The sequence below is a fragment of the Urocitellus parryii genome, chromosome 5 (genome assembly GCF_045843805.1).
Source record: "Urocitellus parryii isolate mUroPar1 chromosome 5, mUroPar1.hap1, whole genome shotgun sequence".
Classification (NCBI taxonomy): domain Eukaryota; kingdom Metazoa; phylum Chordata; class Mammalia; order Rodentia; family Sciuridae; genus Urocitellus; species Urocitellus parryii.
In genome coordinates, this window is record NC_135535.1 from 109616190 (window position 1) to 109638335 (window position 22146).

The 22146-nt window shown below is 50.0% G+C and overlaps 1 protein-coding gene across 1 annotated transcript; it reads right to left on the reverse strand.

Moving 5' to 3' along the window:
• Positions 1-100: 100 nt before the first annotated feature.
• On the reverse strand, positions 101-21305 carry Ccnd2 (cyclin D2). The gene is made up of 5 exons (XM_077799031.1): positions 20870-21305; positions 18895-19110; positions 16194-16353; positions 8711-8859; positions 101-250 (listed from the first exon to the last, which is right to left on the reverse strand). Exons 1-5 carry the CDS (start codon positions 21059-21061, stop codon positions 101-103), a joined length of 867 nt encoding a protein of 288 aa, XP_077655157.1. The 5' UTR covers positions 21062-21305.
• Between the last annotated feature and the right edge of the window lie 841 nt (positions 21306-22146).

The following is a 22146-nucleotide window of genomic DNA, read 5'->3' on the forward strand; positions in this document are numbered from 1 at the left end:
GGCAGAATTTTATCCTAAAACACAAAGAACAAAACATAACCAGAGAGAGGGAGAGAGCAGGTGATGAACGCGCCTCTCTCCCTGGGCCCGAATGGCAGCCTCACAGGTCGATATCCCGCACGTCCGTCGGGGTGGTGGCTTGGTCCAGTTCATCCTCCGTCTTAGATCCATCACGCTGTTCCTGACGGACCTGTTGCAGGCTGTTGAGCAGCACAGCCTCGATCTGCTCCTGGCAGGCCTTGAGACAATCCTGAGAGGAAAGGGGTCCAGACCAGAGCTATTAGGGGGATGAACAGGGCACGGGGCATGATTTCAGGAAGGCACACACAATTCAACTCACATCACTCCAGGCTCGTTTTCCAGTACAAGTGAATGAGAGATGCTCGTGAAATTCCATGGAACCTCAGATCTCCAAGCAGGGAACTGGCTGGAAATGCACATCCCCCTCAACCCAGACCAAGCTAATCACGACCTACAGGAGCCTGCGTGATTCCAATCCTGAGAAGCACTGGCCTAAGATGATGGTCCATTCATAGAAGGGCATCGGTTGGTCATCAAAGGACCAAGTGGGAAATCTAGATGCTTTCTACCTAGGGAAGTTGGGAGGCGGCAGAAGCCCACCAGCAGTGCTGTTATTAGCACTGCAATTAGTTTCTCGGTAACTGAGAAACAGATCAGAAGGGAAGCTGGGAGACTGCACTGTCCTGACCCTCACATAAACTGTGTAAGTGCTTAAAAGCAAAACGAAACACAAAAATCCTGGATTTTCTGCTTATTTACCATTCCCTTAAGGCTAACAAAAATACAATACAGAATGTTTACAAAATTCAGGACACTTGAGCTTGTCCAATTTGGGAATAAGCAAGAATTTGCAGAGTTGTTTTTATTAGTCTATATTTGGTAGGGAAAATCTAGAGTGAGTCCGTCCAAGCAGAAGCTTTAATAGCTGGGCAACATGGAATGCAAGGGCCAGTCACGGCTGTCACTAGGAAGGGAGTGTGGTTAGTAATACTAGCTGGGGTGTGAGCTGAAGAAACTGCTCTTGGCAGTTATTTTCCAGCCTCTTTCCCCTGCAAGACTGCCTCTCTGTGTTTTCTGAAGCAGCACGCGTGTATAGAAAATACCCTCAACTGCACGTCCTCATGTCTTTCCACGGTTTAACACACACATCCCTTTTGTCTGTTTCCCTGTGCCATTTTCGCCACCTAGAGGTTGCTATTTTGCCAAACACAAAAGCATTATCATTTTTTTCCCCCCAGAATATCTAAAGTAAAGCTGGAATCCAATACTGAGGAACAAAGTTTCCATTATGCCTCAACTTTCCTTTCCTATCTCTCATCAATTCCACATTTCAAACTGCAGCTTTTTAATAAAACTTTTTTTAAAAAATAAAGACAAGGAGGGCAGAGGGCAGAGATGCGATATCACCCAGAATGCAACAATTAGGGCCCGATGAAGGGTAATTTGTAGGCAATGGTCACGTTATTTAACTACTCTGATTTCAATCTCTCCATCTGTCAAATCAGAATGACGAAATGCTCAAAGCAAAACAGCAACTGAGGTAATATATATATGAAGTGCTAAGTAGCAGTCCAATAAATGAATACTATTTATTCTGCATAACAGTGAATCAGTCCTGGAATCTGAAAGAATGCTCCCTCCTCTTCCTTTTTGAGATAGGGCATCACTAAGTTGCTGAAGGTCTTGTTAAATTGCTGAGGCTGGCTCCTAACTTGTGATCCTCCTGCCTCAGACTCCCAAGTCCCTGGGATTACAGGCATGTGCCACCATGTCCAGCTCCCTTTTTTTCTCTGAACAAGGCCTCACTGTGTGGCCCAGGTTGGCCTCCAGCTTGTGGTCCTCCTGCCTCGGTCTCCTAAGTAGCTAGGATTAAAGGAGCATACCATGTCCAGCCTAGATTTCTTTAAAATGAGGTGTGGATTAGCATTTACTCAAGACTGGCTCAGGATGTGCTCAGAACAGATGGGGCTGAACTAGGCCAATGTGGCCTGACTGTGGGGCTTGCTGTGCATGCTCAAAGCTGAGAAGGCATCAGGAACTGGCACCAAGGATCTAATCTCTCTTACCTTCTCTGTAAGGTAATCTTACATCTCCCAGTCCCATTCTCTACCCTGCCTGACCCCCTTCACTAGTGGTTGGGAATCTGGGTGTCACGGGCCCCCTGTTGAGCTCTTCACTGTGTTCCTTCCCCAAGGCTCATCCAGCAGCCCTGAGTCCACAGGTCATGACTTGCTCAGTGGAAAAGACTAAAAGCATGTTTCTAGGGGTACTTGCATTTCAGCAGAAGGAATCTGAAAATGTTAAAGTCTTATGATCTAAAAATGATCATCTCAAATGAAGAATCAAAGCTAACATGAGGGCTAGCATAAGGTCAAAACTACAGTGGGATGTGCCTCAGGAAGGTCGTCCGACACTACAATGGGTGAGTGCAACACCATTAGTTCTTCTTCTGGAGCTGAAATAGATAGTTCTTGCTCCATCTGAGCACCCCAGGAAGGAGCTGATTCGTGCTTTGAGGTCAGGCTGCATGGCAACACCTCTTCAAACCCTCAGATCATGGTTAGAGGGGATGTTCACCCCCAGCAGTATGAGCTGGGGCTGAGACCTCAGACCAGCAGCATCCCATCTCACATCTCACCAGCCCCCTTTCTGTGCACGGTATTATTTTTTTCTTTCTCTCTTTCTTCCTTGTATAGAATAATCAGTTGAATCTGGGAAGTTAGTGTGTGATGTTCCTTCACTGTGCAGGTACTCCAGGAAATGGCAAAGGGGGTGTTTTAAAAATGTTTTTTTCTAGCCAGCCGTGGTAGTGCTAGATGTGGTGGCACATGCTCACCCGAAACAAAGCCTCAAAGCTTTTGTTATCTAAAGAAGATGGCAGGATTCTCAGAGGATTTAAAGCCTGTGTGTGTGTCTGAGAGAGAGAGAGAGAGAGAGAGAGAATGAGAATGAGAATGTTGCAGTGGTGTTATTACCTGCAACTGGACATCACATCCCATAAGCCCCATTCTTGCCCAAAGCAGGACAGGAGAAGGCATGGGATGGGGTGGGGGAGGTGGTGATCAGGAGGAAGAACCCTGTCCCTAATCCAGCCATACTGCTCCTGCTGGGAGGCCAACCTGAGTACAGTTAGTGTTTCCAAAGGGGAGGATTCTCAGATGACTTACTAAAGCCAGCTCCAGCAAAAGTGAGGCGCTAAGCAACTCAGTGAGACCCTGTCTCTAAGTAAAATACAAAACAGGGCTGGGGATGTGGCTCAGTGGTTGAGTGCCCCTGGGTTCAATTCCTGCGCCCCCCCCCCCACCAAAAAATCATAGAACTGGAGAATTTGGAGGTTCTAGTGGTTCTTGGAAAGCAAACGGGCAGGGAATTGTCCAGCCAGGGAACCAAAGCCTGGAGAGGTGAAGTGGCTTGCCCTGTGGTGACACCAAGTGAGTCTGGCTTTAATCAGGGCCAGCCTCCAATTCCAGTGTATTCTTCCTAGACTTTGGTTTCTTCTGGGCTCTCAGTAAGGACAAATATGCCAGAGAACCTCCAGGAAAGGGAGACATAGCCCAAGGGAGGATGGCGACAGTGCCTCCAACAAAAAGATGCTCCGTGCTTGTGAGGTGCCGCGGCTCTGGGATCTCAGCTTTGTGGCGGCCTCCAGAAGCACCAGCCATCGTACTGATGCCCCAAATTAAGCTGATTAAAAGGAAAGCCATAATGCTCGTCTGTCAGCCTGGACAGGTGGCACTCCACAGCGCTGGAGGTCGGGCACCCCTCCAACTCCTCCGATGATAGGCCCCCTCCCCCGGCCCTCTCCCTCGCGCCTGCCCCCAGCCCCCAGCCCCGGAGCCCTGACAGCAGCGTTTGTGATCTCCAGCTCGTTACACGGGCCTCTGACTTCCTCTGCTTGCTGGCTCGAGCTCCGTGCCCTGCACCCTCCTCTGCTTCCATGAATGGGCTGACGGAACTCCTACCACTAGCCCTCAGTGGAACTGCATCACTCCATTGTCACCACACACGCACTGCACTCAACAGGGGGACAAAGGGCTGAATGAGCCCCAGACCCATGGCCAACTCAGGCAGAGACAACTTAGGAAACTATCTCATTCTTCCTTTCTTCACAGGCTGTTTGGCTTATTTCCTTGCATACCAAATGAGGCCCGCAGAGAAATGAGGCGGGGCGGCAGGCAGAGGCCCCCAGCTTGCCCTCCAGCAACTCCTCACAAGGCTCCTGACCACGGGCTCTCTACAGCCCACAAAAGGCACCGTCCAGGGGAGAGGCCTTGGAACAAGGTGCGCTCTGAGCTCCTCCCCCAAGGGGAGGAGGAAACCTCGAAGTCACAGGGGGAGACTTCCTGTCGCTGCAGGCCCATGGCTTTTTAATTGCTCACTGACAATCAGGGTCTTCAAATGCCAGGATGACCCCAAGGAAGGGACATGCTGGAACCTTCTCTGGGCAGGATTGAAGAATGTGACAAAGAGTTTTGATGTAACGGAGACAGAAGAGGGTAAATGTCATGGCCAGACGATTAGAGTCTGTAGCTGTTCTGATCAACATCTCCCAGTCATCTCACATCTCCATAGCAGGGGAGCCTCCCTGCCACTCTTGAATGAAGGAATGAATGTGTGCCATTTGGTGTGAAAACTAAGTGACGTGCTCTGAGATAGTCAGGTAATGTTCAGAGGACCCAGACTTGTAGCACACCAATATCTAATCACAGTCTCCATGTTACGTCTCTCTGTTTCTTTCTGAAAGACCCAGGGACACCAATGAATGAGAAACATGCTTGAAATGCATCTGCCTCCCTTTTGTCCTTCACTCCTTCCTTCCTTCCTCCTTCCCTCCCTCTCTCTCTAGCATCACTCCCCAATGACTCTGCCAGGGGCTCTGGATAAAGAGCTGAGTACAAGTTGGGTCTTATTCAAGAAGTCCTATAGACAAGGGGACGGTGAGGTAAACGCTGGCACCAAGTGCAAGCACAGTGCCCAGGGGACGGAAGAGGGACCCCGGTTCTGCGGGGGCCCAGGATGGTGGATCCCTCTTCTCAAGCTTACCCTTGGCAACAAGAGCCTCAGCAGAAGTTCCCCCCGAAACGCCAGCCTCGCTCGCTCGCTGGGGTCTGTTTTTAGCAACTCTTATAACTGGAAGGGAAAAGTACTTAAAATATACCACCCTCTGAGACTTTCCTTCCCTGTAAAACTGTCAGGCTTCTCACTCAGCTTTCTCTCTGGAATGGAGCGTTCCGGTTTATTTTAGCAACCAGATGGAGCAACAAAGACCCGTTTCCTCAGAGCTGCGTGGGTCCCTCCTAACCAAGTTAACTGCCGCTGGCCAGTGGCAGAGAAACTTGTCTGGCCACTTCGGATGAATCAGGGGGACCCACTTTCAAAAGTCTGTTTCCTGGAAAATTTGTGGCCTATCTCCCAAAGTGAGAGCAAACTCTGTAAGTTTGAAAGGATCCTAAATCACAAGGTGCATGGGGAGTACTGGCCTTGGGGGGGTGGGGGGTCAGGTGGCAGCTCTTCCTGAGTTATGTGCTTGTGTACTAGGGGACAAGGGGTGGTCCAGGGTGAACATGGACAGCTCAACACGTCTTCAGAGCACGTCTTAGGTTGTCTCACACACACACACACACACACACACACACACACACACACACACTGTGCATGTGCTATGTACATATACAAATTATTGTGGCAAAATCCACATAACAAAAAATTGACCGTTTTAGACATTTTTCATCATATATGGGCATGAAGTACAGCTGTGCCATCACCAGAATGCTCCATCTCCAGAACTTGTTCAACATCCCAAACTGAGACTCTCTACCCATTAAATCCTAACTCCCCATTCTCCTCTCCCCGCAGGTCCTCAATTTTTACTTCTGTCTAGGAATTTGATTCTTCCAGGTCCCTCATGCAGTGTTTCTTCTGTGCCTGGCTTATTTTACTTATCGGAATACTTTCAAGGCCCACACACATCGGAGCATATTATCAGAAGGCCATTTCTTTTTAAAGGCTGAATGATATTCCACTGCCTGTCCATACCACATTTTGCACTTGCATTTCAAAGACATTTTCTGTCACCAACTTCATACAGCTAAGAGGCCTGCATTTCTGCATTAGGGCTCCTGAGTTCCTTCCTCTGAATTGCTGCCCTACTGCATTTATGGTTCTTAACACACGTTTGGCACACATTCCTCTCAAATCTTGACTGGGAAGGGTTTTGCATACTGTCCTTTTTTGATTCTCTGTATAATCGCTAAGTTCCTTGAAAACCGGAACGTGATCATCTATTTTCCAGGCACCATTCACACACCTGCCCCCAACTTCTAGCACGGTGCCTGGGGACCATGCCATGCTCATCTCTATACAGCCTGCAACAACTGGGCCTTCACTGAACCCTTCCAGAAATGAATGGACAGGAAGTGCTCGAAATACACCACTTCTTCATTCATGGCAAACAGAGCTCAGGAAGCAGAACTCACCTCCCTCCAAATGCTAATGCGTTCTAAATTCTAGTCCTTTCATTCTCCTTCACTCTGAACTTCAGCTCTTCAGAGAACACAAGCTGATGGATGGGAGGAGCACTGAGCACTCAGGAAGCTGCTCATACACAGTGCCCCAGCCCAGTGCCCAAAGCCCTAACCTTCCCACTGAAACACCCCTAGGGAGAGAGTGAGCAAGCCACTGGGAGCCAGAGGGAAGCTTAGAATGTTAGAAGTCTCAAATTTTTATCTGAACTAATGGTGCAAATTTTACATTCTATTAATGAAGTTCATGCTTGGTTTTTAATATTAAAACGTTAATCCCCAGTCCCACTGTGGAAAACAAGGCAGGGGCATGCAGCCCCAGTTAAGAAACCCGGCACAGGCCCTTTCCAGAGATGGAGTGCCAACTCCATGCCGTGATTTACAGGACAGCTAAGAAGGCCTTGCAGGCATGCAGCCCAGCCTGAGGGCTGACTGGAATGGACCGGTTGCATGGTATCTGGAAATGGCAGAGCTTCCCCAATATGATGACATGGCAGACTGGTTTGCAGTCACAAAAAGAAGACACCACCCAAGAGCCTCAGTGGCAGTCCCCAGGAGTGACTTCTGTCCAGGTGACTCACAAGGAGAGATGTGGGAAAAGACCTGGGACGGGTGGGGGGGGGTCAGCCTATCAGAGCCAGTCTATAAATATCTGAAGGAGGTGACAATGCCTGGGAGTCAGACTCCTGCCCTGGACAGTTTTGTCTCAGGGCGCTGAGGAGAGGCTGGTCTTCCATAGTTGGAAGTCCTAGACGACCTGAGCAGGAGACATTCAGAAAAGAAAGGAAGTGGGTCATTTCTAGAAACGTGAAGTTCTAAGTTCTGTCCACGATTTTTCTCTGGGGGATACAAGAGCGCCCTTCACCCTGCACTGGAGGGCTCTTTGCAATCCAGATCTTACAGGTTTTGGAGCTAGCATCTTAAAAAGAATACTTAAAAATCGGTTCAGACAAGGACCTAGGGTTTGATCCTTCGGGCCCTTCCCTACCCGCCATTTTCTTGGGAGCTGGCAAAAACAAATGCCAAAGCCAAATACAGGTGGGTGGGTCAGAAAGCCAGCAAGCTGCAGCCTTGGGCTCCAGGAGGTTTAACCTTGTGCTCAGTGTCCCTTGTGGAGGCAACAGTCACAGGCCTGTCGATCACATGACTTAACTCAATGCATTCCCACACGGGGCCTTCTGAATTCCCCTAGAACATCCGGAGGGTGTCATCGTGAAGTTCCCCTGCATTCCTGAGCCTCTCCATGGTGATGCACAAGGGCCTCGGAGCCAACACCCCTCGCTCCAGTTGCCTTTCAACCAAAGACCTTTTTCAAACAACAAGATCACAGGAGCTGCCGCAGGGGCGGAGCCTGAGAGCTGGAGCCAGGGCTCGGAGGTTGGGCCCCCCAGGTCGGTCACTGCCTCCCCTGCCTCTGGGCCCTCTCGGAACCCTCCTGTCTCGACCCTCCAGGACTGTAATTTCCTTGCCGTTGAAATCAGGGCCTTACTGAACCCTGGTCTGTCTCAAACCCTTTCTTCTAAGGAGTTCCCAACTCTGGCAGCTAGAAGCAACAGCCTCTGGGCTGTCCACACAGAAAGGAAAGATGCCTATAGCTAATAATAGTTTGTTTAATGTGTACAGCACTTTGTCTTTTCAGAGTGCCTTTTAAGCCGTTACTATATTGCACAAAAGGGAAGTAAGAGATGGGAGTGGGGGAGGTTTGTCAGGGCTGGACGCCATTCTCGCAGGGACGCCTCCCGTGCCCTGGCTCTAGCTGGGCCTTCTCCCTGTGTCTCGCCATCTCAGTGCGTGTGAGCAGCCAGGAAGCTCTCCACTGCTCAGTGAGGCGGCCAGACACCGTGGACATAAATGGAAATGAAGTAGCAATTCAGACACTGAGAAGCCCACACCATGAAAAAATTTAGATAACAACCTTCCCCTAGTCTCAGCTTGCTGAGTTCTTCTTGTCTGGATTTTATGGCAAGTGGTGTTTCCAAACCTCAAGGGACCTCACCTGCTGTATTTCATATGACCTTAACTGATGATCTCAGAAAACAGATCATCCCTATCCTGCACACACACACACACACACACACACACACACACAACCCACTATAATCAAACCAATGGCCTCTTTACAGGGGCTGAGACACCCGGTCTTAACCCAGCAGGCGGCCACCACCTACCACATCTGTGTTGGTGATCTTGGCCAGCAGCTCAGTCAGGGCATCACAAGTCAGAGAGCTCACTTCCTCATCCTGCTGGAGTCCACAGATGGCTGCTCCCACACTTCCAGTTGCGATCATCGATGGCGGATACATGGCGAACTTAAAGTCTGCAAGAGACGAGGGGCCACAGGTCAGGGCACAGAAAGACCCAGGAGCTTGCAAGCCGGAGCTGGAAAGCCAGCTGCACAAGTGGCCCCTGGTCCAAGGCACATTCTCCCTCAGCTCCTCCCTTCACAGCAAGCCCTCTGTCTGTCACAGAATGGCTATTCCTGATTTTAGATGGGAGACTGAGGCAGGGAAGGACGAGAGCCCATCTGAGTGCACCCAGCCAATCAAAGAGGGCTCCCCGTCCCTGGCCCCGAGTCCCATGATCTCATGTGCAAGGTATTATTCTTGGCCCTGGTGGGGGCCTCAAGGTGAATGAGACATGATTTCCTCTAGAGGGTGATGGTGGAACAGAGCCCAAGAGGTCTGGGACTGCAGAAAATTACCCCATGTGCCCTACAGGTGGGACAAACCAAGGGCTCTCCATGTTGGAAGGAGGACCAAGAAACAGGTGGGAGAATCAGGCCAACTTTTATGAAGAATGACAGTCCTGTTGTGATCTTACCATCTCGCTAATATGGTAATAAAAACCAAAAGATTAGCTTATAAATACAAGTAAACAAAGTGAGAGAAGCAGCTATGCAGAAGATGGGGTGCATGGTGGCTGAGTTTCACACAGTTCTCAACTTCTAGCCCCACAACAAGGATCCTTGGGACAACAGGACAGAGGACTTGAATCAAGCAGCCAAGATTAACCGCTGCATCCCAGTTAAACCCCCTCTACTTTTGGCTCTCCAAGAGCATAGTCAGAGGATGATTCTATACCCCAGCGGGGCCAGCCTGGGACTCCAGGCACTCATTGTCCCCTTGGTACTCCCTCAGCGAGCTAGGTGACTATGATCTAATAGCAGGTCAGTCCATCAAGGGGACCTGACAAGAGCTGCTGCCTGTTACAGCTACCAATACCACCCACAATACCTTCCACATCTTTCCTGTTTAATTCACGCATCAACCATAAAAGGTGCACAGAGGTATAACCCTAATGCTAAGACTTAACATTGCCCTACCCTTGACTTATGGTGTTAGAGATTATAGTTTGATTACTCAGTCCTGGATTGGCACAAACCTTCCAGTGGGCCGTCTCCAGCTAGCAGTGAACTTACTGTATGCAGAAGTAAAGGTGCATGTGGGGTGGGGGCGCAGAGCAGAGGGGAAGATGAGTCACACTGTATTGCCCATATCAAAGCCCATGTCTCCCTAGTATTTCCCCTTCTCCCCGTACAATGCTCCATTGTAAAAGCATATTCTATGGAAGCACTTTTAGTGGGGAGCCCACTGCCACAATATCAAGTCTGTACTCTTAGACACACTGGGGATCAATGAACCATGCACATACTTCCCCTCCCATTTCGGCTGAATCCCAGGAACACCATGCTAGCCTGGTGGTAAGTCTGTCTCTCTCCCTGGCTCTCTTTCCTTTGCCATTACCATTCACACCCTGAGGGCCCTATATTATGGTGTTGCACCCAGCGCCTACTGTCTGCCAACTCTGCCTGTGCCTTCTCTTATGTCCATGGATGGTGTAACTAAAGCCAGCCTCCCTGCCTCCTGCTCTGCTGTAGGTCTCTTCCACGTGGGTCACAGGAGAGTGTTTCTCTGCCCAATAACCTCGTTAGCTTCCCCCTGTGACATTCACAACACAGAGGAGGCAGCCGGCCAGTGGCCCTCTGCCCATAGAGGCCCTGGGTGAGAGCATCTGGCAGGGACGGGGCAGGGAAATATCCCTGGCCCTCTCTTCCCTCTGCCACAGGCCACAGACCAGGAAGCACACACATTCGTGCCTATGTTTGTTGTCCCACTGCTAAGAAAACCCGTTACTGTTAAGCACATGAAGCCATCAAGGATATGTGAATTGTCCTGGGCTTCAACAGGTGCAAGACCTACACAGGGGACTCTACGTTCAGTGCTAAGGGGAGTCCTCCTGGGAACAGTGCCTGATGGAGTCTTTAACAATGTGTTCTCACCATTCCAGGCAGCATGGATGACTCCCCAAAACGTAAAACACTGCTTGTGCTCTAAAGAAAACACCAGTTTCTTAAACTTGGGCACCAGCTCTTTACACAGCAATACAAAACAACATGGGGCTTTACAAATGGCTAGGTATGTACTCCAGGGAAATGTCTAAAGCCACTTTTCTCATCCGCAAATAAGGATAACAATTATACCTACCTCGAAGTGTTGTTCTGAGGATCAATTAAAATAGCCCATGGAAAGCACAGTGGTAAGCCTCCATCTCAATATCACCTGCACTGTTCCTGCTCTTGGAACTTTCTGTGGGGTTGTGAGGGGCTGTCTGGCTGCTGCAGTCTATCAAGCATCTCATGGAGTAGGGAGAAAGGCATCCTAGGGTTGCAGGCAGATGCAGAGAGCAGGCCAGGCATGATGAGGGCCAGAAAGAATAAGGGCTCTGTGCTTCCCAGAGAATCTTTCACTATCCAGTTGAGTGTGTGTCCCGGAAATGACCTCATCAAGCTCCCAAAGCCTCTTACTGCTTTGTCGGGAGTGGCAAAAACTAAGGCCCCACAGGGGAATGGAAAGAGCCTATGATGAATGAAAGACTTAAGTTGGCAACTCTATTTCCAACACATTCCACATTCATTTCAGTGTTGGTCACCAGGAGCCAAGGGGCAATGCCCGCATATGAGGAGCATCGGACTTTACCTCTTCCCTCTTGGTGACGGGGCAGAGGCAAAGGACACAGATTAAAGAAACCCTGGTTCTGCAGACAAGCACTAAGGGCTGCTTCTCATGCTGATGGTGGTGATGGTGACACATCAATAAAAATGACCTAAAATTCACCAGTTTCAGAAGTCTTCTACAGGTGAGTGGAAACCTTGAGAGGTTAAATGGTTTGTGCAATGTCACTCACTGTAAGAATTGGGCCTTGGATTAAGATGGACATCTTTGGACTCCAGATCCAGGGCCCTGTATAACTTACCAGAAGTTGAATAGCTCCTTGAGTTTATCTCCCGGATTCAGGGTACTTTTATATCAGAAGTGGAAGAAAAGTCCAGAAGAAAGAGTCCTAGCTCAGGAGTCCAGGGACATGGGTCTTAGTCTAGCCATGGTACCTGCAGGCTATGTGATCTCATATACATTGCTTAACCTCCCAAGAGGAGGTTAGCTATAGGAGATACTGGGTTCTTAGGGGTCTCCATAACCTGAACAAGGGCCATGAGAAGTGCTCCATATTCATCAACTTGGCATCTTCACTTCTTGGTAAGATTTCACTGGAGAAAGAGTTCTGAGCTAAAGAGACCAGAGATTCTGTGGTCCTCCTCCCCAGTAAGTTTAGCACCAACTTTAGCTATGGTTGCAAAAAACATCTTGACTGCTATGCTCTTCTTCCCCACTAGGGGGCGAAAGATATTTGTTCTAAGGCTAAGGAGACACAGGAAACCAGGTCTGTTTTCCCCCCTCCTTCCTCCCACCTCCTCCAACCTGCAGCCAGGTGGAAGTTTAAAGGGCCAGAACCCAGGGTACTCATTGGTCAACCAAAAATACCAATGACGTCATCCGGCACACAGTCATCTGCCACCCCCAGAGTTCAGCACACCCTGTCCTGGTGGGGCAGGACTGTCAAGACAAAATAACTAATTATGACAATTTCACCCCAAAGCCCTAGATGGGAGGAGGAGGAGAGAGGGCGAGAAGCACTCACTCATCTTACAGCCAGATGGGAAGTGAGATAGTCAGTGTCACACTTCTGTCCCACTTTTGTCCCCACGGGGGTGTGCTTACAGAAGAACTGAGACTCCCAGTTCAGCATGCCACTTCCTCTCAGCCCTGTGACCTCTCCACTGTGGAGGCAGTTCAGAGGCTCAGGATGGAAAGGTGAGTTTCAATTCTTTCTTCTTGGCCACCATTGAGGCAGATCTCCCATTCTGGATCAAGGGCCAAGTCACTGAACTTGTTTGCTGGGTCACCCCAGCCTGGCCACAACTTGGGGAAAGAAACTAATGAAGCATCTTTAGTTAAGACTGGGAAGATTCGGAAAGCACGATGGATTATCATTATCACCGAGGCTTAGACCTTGGGAAGGCCTTGGAGGGGCTAAACTCCTAGATGCAACTCCTTAAGGTAGGCTCCTAGTGCAAAAAGAGGGGGATGCAGGGTCCCTGGGGAGGCAGTGACCTCCTCCCTTGCACCAAGTTCAAACTCAATGCCATTGGCTCTTCCAGACTCACTGGGACTGTCTGTTGAGCATGATATGTGGGAAGAATCTCCCAATACCTAAGTGCTATCCTTCTTCTTTCCTCGATTGCTGACCGGGGAGATCTGACATCAGAACTCCCCAGCGGAACTAGGGCTCAGTTCTGCTCACTCAGTTCCAAAAGCTCCAGGAAGAGAGAATGCAATGCCAGGAGCAAGAGTTAGGAAGACCCCCTCACTCCCTGCCATGACTTCCGCTGACCAGGACCAGCCAGGAGAGCGATACCAGGCAGCTTGAGGCTGTCGCTACCCCTAAGTCATTTTGGCCATGCAGGAAAGGGAAGGAGGGCACTTCTCTGCCTCACCACCATCTTACCCCCAGAGTCTGATAAAGGAAGACTGACAACCTGCCACCCTTCCCCGTGGCCCCTGTGTTCTCCTGCGCCCTCTCGTCCCCTTTCACACACACATGCGCTCTCCATGCTCTCTGCAGAACCACTGCCAGCTCTTTCACAACCAACGTTTCCCATAAACTAGCCACACAGTCTGAGGGTTGGCCACCTACCATCTTTCCAGGACACCCCTGTCCCCACATGCAGCCATGGGACCCCAAGACCCTGGCCACAGGTGCTTCATCAGCTCCAAGGCAGAATGTTCGGGATTGGGTGAAAGGGGGGGCATCTGTGAGAGCCTGATGCAGGCTAGCAGCAGCTCAGCCGAGGGGTGTGGTGTCTCCCACCTTTTGTTAGCCTGCTGCATGCCAGGCACAGTTCTGTGTACTCACCCATTTTTCAGACCCTGACTGCAGGATATGGTAGCTCCTCTCCCTGGGAGGGGTTTCCTCCAAGAAAAGCAGCGCTTGGTGTTTACAGACCGTCAGGCCGACTGCCTGCCATACACCTCTATGCAGAGGGGATTCTGTGTGATTCAGTCACTTGCAAACTCAGGGGCAAATCAAGGAACAAGTGCCGAGTGAGATGGGCCCATCCATCCTTTCTATACCTACACCCTCCTTTCTATAGCTTCTGAGGACCTCCCTCCGCTCTGATCTGTCCGTAGCTTAGGACTTGACACATGGTTCTGATTTGGTTGGAGGCACACTTTCTCCGATCCTTCCCCACTCTCTGGCCAAAGCGAGCTCAGGGCCCCCAAAAGGCAGTGTTCATGACACTTCATTTCCCTTTGGACCTCTTTCCTCTGTCCCTGAATCCCAGGCTCCCTATTATGGCCCCAAAATTGGCAGCCACCCCACGGATCTGGGCAAGAAGGCCAAGAGTGGGGGATGGGCTCCCCAATTTTAGAGAATGGGCCTATGGCCTATTCAGAATTTGGGGACCTGCCCATGTTTGGCTAATTCTGCCTAGCACCTCTGCCTGGATCAGACAAGAGATCAGAGAGGAGAAAGGGGTGAACAGATCCCCAAAGATCTGTCAGTCAAGACACAAGGTCAAAGCAGAATTCTGGCTATCAACAGCTGGGCAATGGGGAAGTCTGGGGTCAGGGGTCAGCTGTCCTAGGGCCCGAGAGAAAGGACTAGCTGACCCCTCCCCCACGGAGATTCATGACAAGAGAGGAAGGAGACAGCAGAGCCTGGGAGACAAAATGACAGGTCAACGAGGGACTGACCTTTAGGGCCCACCCTAGACAGCAGGAGACGGAGGAGGCAAAGAAAGGCTGCTGCCCTCCAAAAGGCAGCACTACTGAAAGGGGCTGGTGGGGGCTGCAGGATCTGTCCCCGCTGACTCCACAGGAGCTCAGGGGACATGTGCAATGTTGTGGGGCCTGATTGGGGTCTGCAAGAACAGGACTTAAAGAAAATCAGCAAATCCTGTGCTCTGGATTCAAAAGTAGAATATTTGGACTCTTCCACTCAAGTCAACAAACACAGAACTCATGGGCCCTGCTGGAACCAGAGGAGGGAGGCTGGAGGTGTTAGAGTGACAGATCCACCTTAGCTGGAACAGTTAAAATCAGAGTTAAAAATCAGGGAGGGTGGCATTTTTGGAATTCGTACCTTGGCACATTCTCCTACATGTCTGGTTGCACATACCTCCTTTCTGATTTTTAATTTTCCTAATCACTCTGCAAAAGCTATAGGATGATGTATCAACAGGCACGTTTTGCAGATGAAGTTCAGAGAGGTCAAATAGCCGGTGCAAGGTCACTCAGTGATAAGTAACAAAGCCTGACCTTTTGACTGTGGACAAAGAGCATATACACTATAGCACATTATATAATCATCTGCACAAACTCATGCATAACATGTAACAAGATATTAAGAGGTTCACCCGAAGTTCCACCTATACAATCCAACTAACCCTGGCAAATTGAAGCTGAACCTCTCCAAACATTAGCTCATTACCTAATGTTTCTGATTGTGAAAAATATGAACTCTTGACACCTCTCCCCTGGGTGGTTAAGCTTCCAGGGTCTCCTACCACGGTCACTAGCAAGAAAAAAAAAAAAAAAAAACAGTACAAATGGGCCAAGGGTCAGCTTCATGAGACACCCTCAAACCACTGCCTTTACTTCTATTAGGAAAATATAAAAACTATGTATCGATCAGTGGGATCCCCAGTGTGGATGGAAAAGCCAGCTGCAATTGCTGTGTTAAAGGCCGCAGCCAAAATCCAGAGGCAGGGAGGGCACGAGAACCTAGGCCTCAGAAAGGCTCATTCCCCCACCCAGCAGAGGCAACAGCAATAAATGCCCACAGTGGAAAGGGAAAGAATTCCTTTCGTCTCCCTCGCCACTATCAGCAAAGGCCGCACATTTACCTTGACATTGCTCCTTTAACCTGTACTTGCCCCACCCCCCCAAATTTCCTCTTGGGCTTATCTCCAAGCCATCCTTTTCCTCAAAAGATTAAAGATTTAAACACAACCAGTAAGCAGTATACATAATCTTCAAAGAACACTTTAGACATCATAAAGAACATTTTAACAGGCACCCATTTTTTTCCCCTTACCACACCTGTCATAAACCATTTATGAGTTTAGCCGAGAAAAGAGAATATACCAGCTCCGATAAAGTTAAAGAACAAAGAACAAGAATGAAACCTGGGACTCTGGGTTGCTCAAGACTCCCCGCTCCTGGAAACACCCCAACTGGCATGAAAGTTAGGATCCCCCTGCCCCAGGGCTCTTCTCCCTCCCTGGTTCCCATCTCTGAGCCTGGTCCTTACCGGTGGCACACAGAGCGATGAAAGTCTGGGCATGTTTGCGGATCAGAGACAACTTCTCCCTCTGCTGGGGCAGCTTGCGTAGGATGTGCTCGATGAAGTCATGAGGGGTGACAGCAGCCAGGTTCCACTTCAATTTGCCCAACACCACCAATTCCCACTCCTGGTGAGGAAGACAGCGAGGACAGCGGAATAAAAACTCCGCAGGCTGATGTGGTGTGTGTGGGAGGGTTGGGGTCCAGACCAGTGTTAATGATGATCGTTAGGATGGGGCTGCTAAGCTGGAAGGGGGTCTGTTTGTCAGGATGCCCCGAGGGCTTTGAAGTTGGGATGGCTCTTCTTTGCTGCTAACGTCAGGCTCTGTTGCCAAGATTCTATTTTCTTGTACTTCTTTTCCTCCCTAGCTCCCCTCACTCCCACCCAATCCTGACTTCCATGAAATGCTGCTGTCTGCCCACCCAGAAAGTTGGGCCTACCCTAAGTTATGGCCAAGGACATTGTAGCCCTTTGGGAATAATTTACTGCACATCTCTATCGCTGGATTGATAGTCTTTTAAATCCTCATGGAAAAAATGATGCCAGAAGATATAACGTAAAATAGGCTTCCTTGGCCCAACTCTTTGGCGACCATTTAGCTGGCTTTTACCTGGTGCTAAAAAGTTTTGTTTCTTTCTTTGCTGGTTTAAAAAAAAAAAAAATTCCCCTTTGACACATCACACAGAAAACTTGGGGATATGACATTCGGTCCTTTCACCTAAATGTTGCACAGGTCTTTGCCCCTGTGGCTAATGGTCATTTGAAATCCCATTTTGCAGATGGAGGTAATGTGGGACAAGGGCGGAGGTGTCTATCAGGGTCACAGAACCCCTAAGCCAAGTTCAGGGACAATGGAAACAAACCTATCCATTCTGGGCCTCTCACCAGCAGCCCAGCTAATGAAAAATCCTGTGACTCTTCAAGATACATATGGGAAATTGTGCTCAAAAGGAAATAAGCGCAAACCAAAACTTAAAAAAAAAAATGTGTAGTCAGAGGGAAAATATGCCTATCAGTCATATTCAGAAGAATGAAGGGCAGGGACCACCTCCCCAGTGCACGGCTCTCTCCTTTACTCTGAGTACACCGAATTTCTTGCATTCGTTAGGCCCAGGAATAGATGCTGAATCACAGCACCAACTGGCCATGTGGTCTGCAGCGATTCCTTTTCTTTCACTGGGCCTCAGCTTTCTTTCTCATTTGCCAAATAGGTGGACTCTTCCAGATCCCAACTTCTGGGATAAAGAGATGGGAGAGTTAAAAAAAAAAGTTTATTTGGAACAATATAAATTAGCTTGGATAATCCTAGAAAAATTGGGCATCCTGAAGAATACATCCAGTCTCCCAAATGGAAGTTTCCTTTTTTTTACCCCCTGCTCTCTCGTGATTAAAAAAAAAAAAAAAAAAACTAGTCCCCAAGTCTGATCACTGTGTTTCTTCAGAAGCTTTAAAATCTCCCCTGGCTTTATGCAGAAGGTTAGGGTAAAAACCCATCCATGACCCAGTAGGCAATAACCAGCGTCTTCAAAGATGACTTAAAGTCCCAGTCTTTCCTCCTCACAGGGAAATTCGAGGACAAAGCACTCGTCTTGCACTATTATTAAAGGAAGCAGATCGCCCAGAAAAAAGCACCTTTCTGGGCCTCTCCGACCAAACCAGAAGCAGCTGAATTCTGGCAGCGGTTCAAAGGTGAAGTCATTCATGCCCCTCTCTACATTCTCTGCAATTCCTCCCCCAACCATGTGCATGTCTGCCACTAGATGGCAGCATAGCCCCAGAAAGGAAGGCTCCTCACAAAGAGCTCGGTTCAAGCACCCAGACTTAGACTTCATGCAGGCAGGCCCAAGCCCTGCCAGTAAGGAGAGGAGGGGGCAGGAAAAGGGGGGCCCCCTTTCTAATCCGGGCAGAAAAAGGTGTGCAAACCACCCAAGGTGGACCAGTGGACCAGGGAAGTATGATTCCAGTACTGTTGCAATATGGCCATCTTACACATGAAGCTGTAAGGGGAAAAATATTAGATTTGGTGGGGAAAAGGCTCCCTGGAAGAAAACCAGAGCCAAGACAGGACCCCCTGGGGCTGTAGAGAGGTCACAGTTCCATTGGACCTAAGAAAACAGGCCTCAGACTCCTACAAAAGGCCAAATTTTGACTTTACTCAGAAATCAGTGTGTTGTGATTTAGTGATCAGCCACTATATGTAGGTATCTTGAGACTTTATCAATATCTTGGACATTACCTTTGACCTCCAGATTCTTAGGAGACACCCTGCAACACATTCCTATAATGGAAAAATCAGGCTCTTTTCTCAGAGTTCAGTGTTTGAAAATTTGGAACCTAATTAATATATTATCAGTTAATTAAGATATCACACACACACACACACACACACACAACTCAAATGAATTTCACCAACACAAATTTCAATGACGATCTTATTGGTAGATCACAGATGTAGGTTAAGTGCTTTGGCTCATTGACTGGCACATAGTAGGAACACAAAGGATAGCTCGCTCTTATTCAAAGAGACTTATCCGTGTGAAAACTCCAGTGGTGGATTTATTCAGGATCCTAGGAATTTGATTTGGGACTGGTGAGTGGAAGGCAGAATGTCAGGCCAGAACAGAGCAAGAAGGAAAGAGTAGAAAGGGAGGCAGGGGACAGTCATTACCAGCAGCTCCTGGGGCTTGATGGAGTTGTCGGTGTAAATGCACAACTTTTCCGCGGTCAGCGGGATGGTTTCTTTGAGCTTGGAGGCCAGAAACATGCAGACAGCACCCAGGAGCTGCAGATGGGTCTTCGGAGTCGGAACCCCAGCCAAGAAACGGTCCAGGTAATTCATGGCCAGAGGGAAGACTTCCTCTTCACACTTCTGTTCCTCACAAACCTATACAGGGAGTGGGCAAGGGTCGGGGGAGAATGAAAATAGTATCAGAAAAAGAGAAAAAGAATGAAAAAGTATCGTCTATGGAATCAACAAAAAGATTAGTTTTTTTTTTATGTAAGAGGGGGAGGGGAGTAAAAAGTGTGATAAGAATAAAGAAGAGAAAACTGGGATAAAATCCGATAGGTCATCCGTGCTTGGATATTCTCATGGAGCCAAAAAAAAAGGGGGCGAATTTAAGAACCAAGACCCGGAGGCAAAGAACAGCTCAGCTGCCGCCCGAGGCTCCACCGCGCTCCCCTTGGCTCCGACTTCTTTGCGCACTCTAACTCACTCACTCTTTTTTGGATTTCGTCATCTTTTCAAAAAATCAATAAAAATATTCTGGAGGCTCCGGGAGTCTCCTTCTTGGTCTCATTCGGATCCCCAGACCCTGCTCTATCATTCCCGACAATTGAAAAAAATGCCCGAGGGGGTCCCTGCGCCCCAGGGGCCGCTATTGGGGGGGTGGGTGGGGAGAGGTGGGGAAGAGCGGGGGAGGGAGGGGAGGAGGAAGAGCGCCGCAGCCGCGGCAGCTGGAGTCGGAGGGGGGGGACGATTTCAAAAAATAATTAAAAATCGAGGAAATATCCTAGAAAAGCCCTTTTGGCGTGAAAACCCCAAAGAGGATCCAGGCTTCCCGAAACGGAGGTTTTGGGTGACAGGAAGGTCTGTATCTCGACCCCTGGGGCTTTGGATCCCGAGGGGAAACTTGAAGGAGTGAAGCCGCGCGGGAGTGTCCGGCTGCGGCCCACAAGGGCAGAGACTAGGAACGTGGTGCCCAGTTGGAGGAAAGACGGGAACACGGAGCCCCGGAAAGAGGCACTGGGGGGCTCTGACCTCTTATTTAGGGGTGCCCCGAAATTCCCCCTATACACACCTCCTCCCTCCCCCCATCCTACCCCACCCAAATCTCCGCACTTCAGAAGCTGGAAAACCAAACTGTAAGTAATCTTTGTGAGTTGGGGACTCGGGGGAGAGGGCAGGACTAGAAGTGGGGTGGTCGGGATAATAGGGTGCTTAAGGGAGCGGGCGACGTTTTCCAGCCTTTCCAACTGGAGTTTGCAAAGCAACATGGCGAAACCACGGCAGGTCCAGAGCTGTGCATACGTGGGCACACAGTTCGCTCGGCAAAGATCCGGAGCGAGGGTTAAGAAGTGGTTCTTTTGGGTTCCCCTAAAACACGCGTTTCTTCAATACGACTTCCGGGGCTCCTGAATTCCCCGTTTCTCTCCTCCTCCCTCCTCCTTTTTCCCTCCCCCTCCCCCCTGAAGTGCCAACGCGGAGTCGCGACCACATGCGGGGACCCGAGGCTAGGACGAATTTGCTCCGACCTTTTGGGGGGCTGCCTTTTATTGTGGGTCGCGATTTTCCCTTCTTCATGGCACTGAAAATAGCCGCCGATCGGCAAAAGACAGGTCGGGATGGGGGTGGGAAGACGAGGAAGCCACATGCAGGCACCAGCGCGCGGGATGTTTCCCCCACCCCCGCCCCAGGACAGCCTCGTTTCTCCTAGATTTTCCTCCCCCTCCCCCTCCCTCGGTTAATCTAGCAAGGAAAAGAGTTGCAGCCACGCGTCTCGCCCAGAGGCGCGGGGTAACCTCACGCACTGTAGCCTGGAGGCCCGCGAGGGGGTTGCCCTCTCCCAGTTTGGGTCCCTGCGTGGGGGGCCAAGAATCCAGGTGGGGCTGTGGCTCCTAATGAGCGTCGCCTGCACACCTACCTCCAGCATCCAGGTAGCCACCATCCTGCGCATGTATGGCTGGATATCCTTCTGCACGCACTTGAAGTAAGAGCACTGAGGAAGGTAGCGCTCCTCGATGGTGAGCAAATTCTGCAGGACGCGGTCGTCCAGCAGGTTGCGGTCCGGCACGGCCCTGCGGACAGGGTCCACCTCGCAGCACAGCAGCTCCATGGCCAGCCGAGCGACTCGTTCTCCTGATTTCTCCGACTGGAAAAGTTTTATTTTATTTTGTCGGAGGGGGAGGGGCGTGGGTTCCCCTTACCTCCTTCCTTTGGCAAAATCGGGGGTTTCCGGGGGAAAGATGAGGGCAGAGAGAGAAGCTGGGAGAGAAGAGAGGAAGGGATGGACGGTGGGCGAGCAGAGCCTCAGGGGCTGCCTAACTCGCACCGGTCCTCGCCTTCAAACTCGTCTTGCTCTCCCCAGCTCGCTCTTCTCTGCTCTGAGGCAGTGACGCAAGCTGGCTGGGCAGTTAGGTCTCCTCCCTCTGCCTCGCTCCCCTCTCGGGTTCCTCCTCCCCTTTCCTCCCCTTCCCTGCCCTCCCGTTCCTCCCCCTCCTCCCTCCCTCCCTCCTTTCCCCTCTTGTTATTAAGGAGAACAGCAGCTGGCCCGACCCAACTTCAAACGCGGTCCCCCGCTCCCCCCTCACCCCTCTCCCTAGCTCTCCCGGGCCCTCTCCCTCTATCCAGTCCCGCATGCCAGGGGCCCCGGATAGGGGAACCCACAAAAACCCACTAATTCCTATTTATTCCCTCTAATGTCACACATTCTGTAAGTGTACCAATGCCCAAACGCGACCCTCCAATTTTGGCTTCAAATTTGATCCTAATATTCCGGCCCACGTATTCAAGATCCAGGAATGGAGGGTAATTTTCTTGAAGATGGGGTGAACTCAGACAATTTAGAAATAGATCCCATACGTGAAACATAACGGGGGGGGGCGATTTTAGAAAATAGCAACCTCTCATACCCAAAGATAAAGGTTATGTCCCTGAAGTTTGTGTTCCTGATAACTTCGAAGCTGTTTCACAAGCCCGGTTAAAGGGACCAGAACAACGTCTCCCTACCCCCCAAGAATGTGTGTGGAGAAGATGAGGATGAAGGAATGAGTATCAGTAAGGGGCTGCTTCTCGGACTTGATAGAATGGGATCCTTGAGCAGAAACCTTCGAGTTCTTGGGGGCACTAGGGCACCATTGGGAGACGCAGCGAGACGCCCAGGGCTGCCGCAGGACGGGGGCAGGGCTCTCAGCGGTTCTT

Bases quoted from the DNA above. Each gene is read 5' to 3' on its own strand.
- Ccnd2 (XM_077799031.1), bottom strand. From the start codon at position 21,061: ATGGAGCTGCTGTGCTGCGAGGTGGACCCTGTCCGCAGGGCCGTGCCG. The intron at 19,111-20,869 runs GTAGGTGTGCAG...CTCCCTGTATAG, and splicing joins TGGCTACCTGGATGCTGGAG to GTTTGTGAGGAACAGAAGTG. The intron at 8,860-16,193 runs GTAAGGACCAGG...CGTCTCTTGCAG, and splicing joins CATCGCTCTGTGTGCCACCG to ACTTTAAGTTCGCCATGTAT.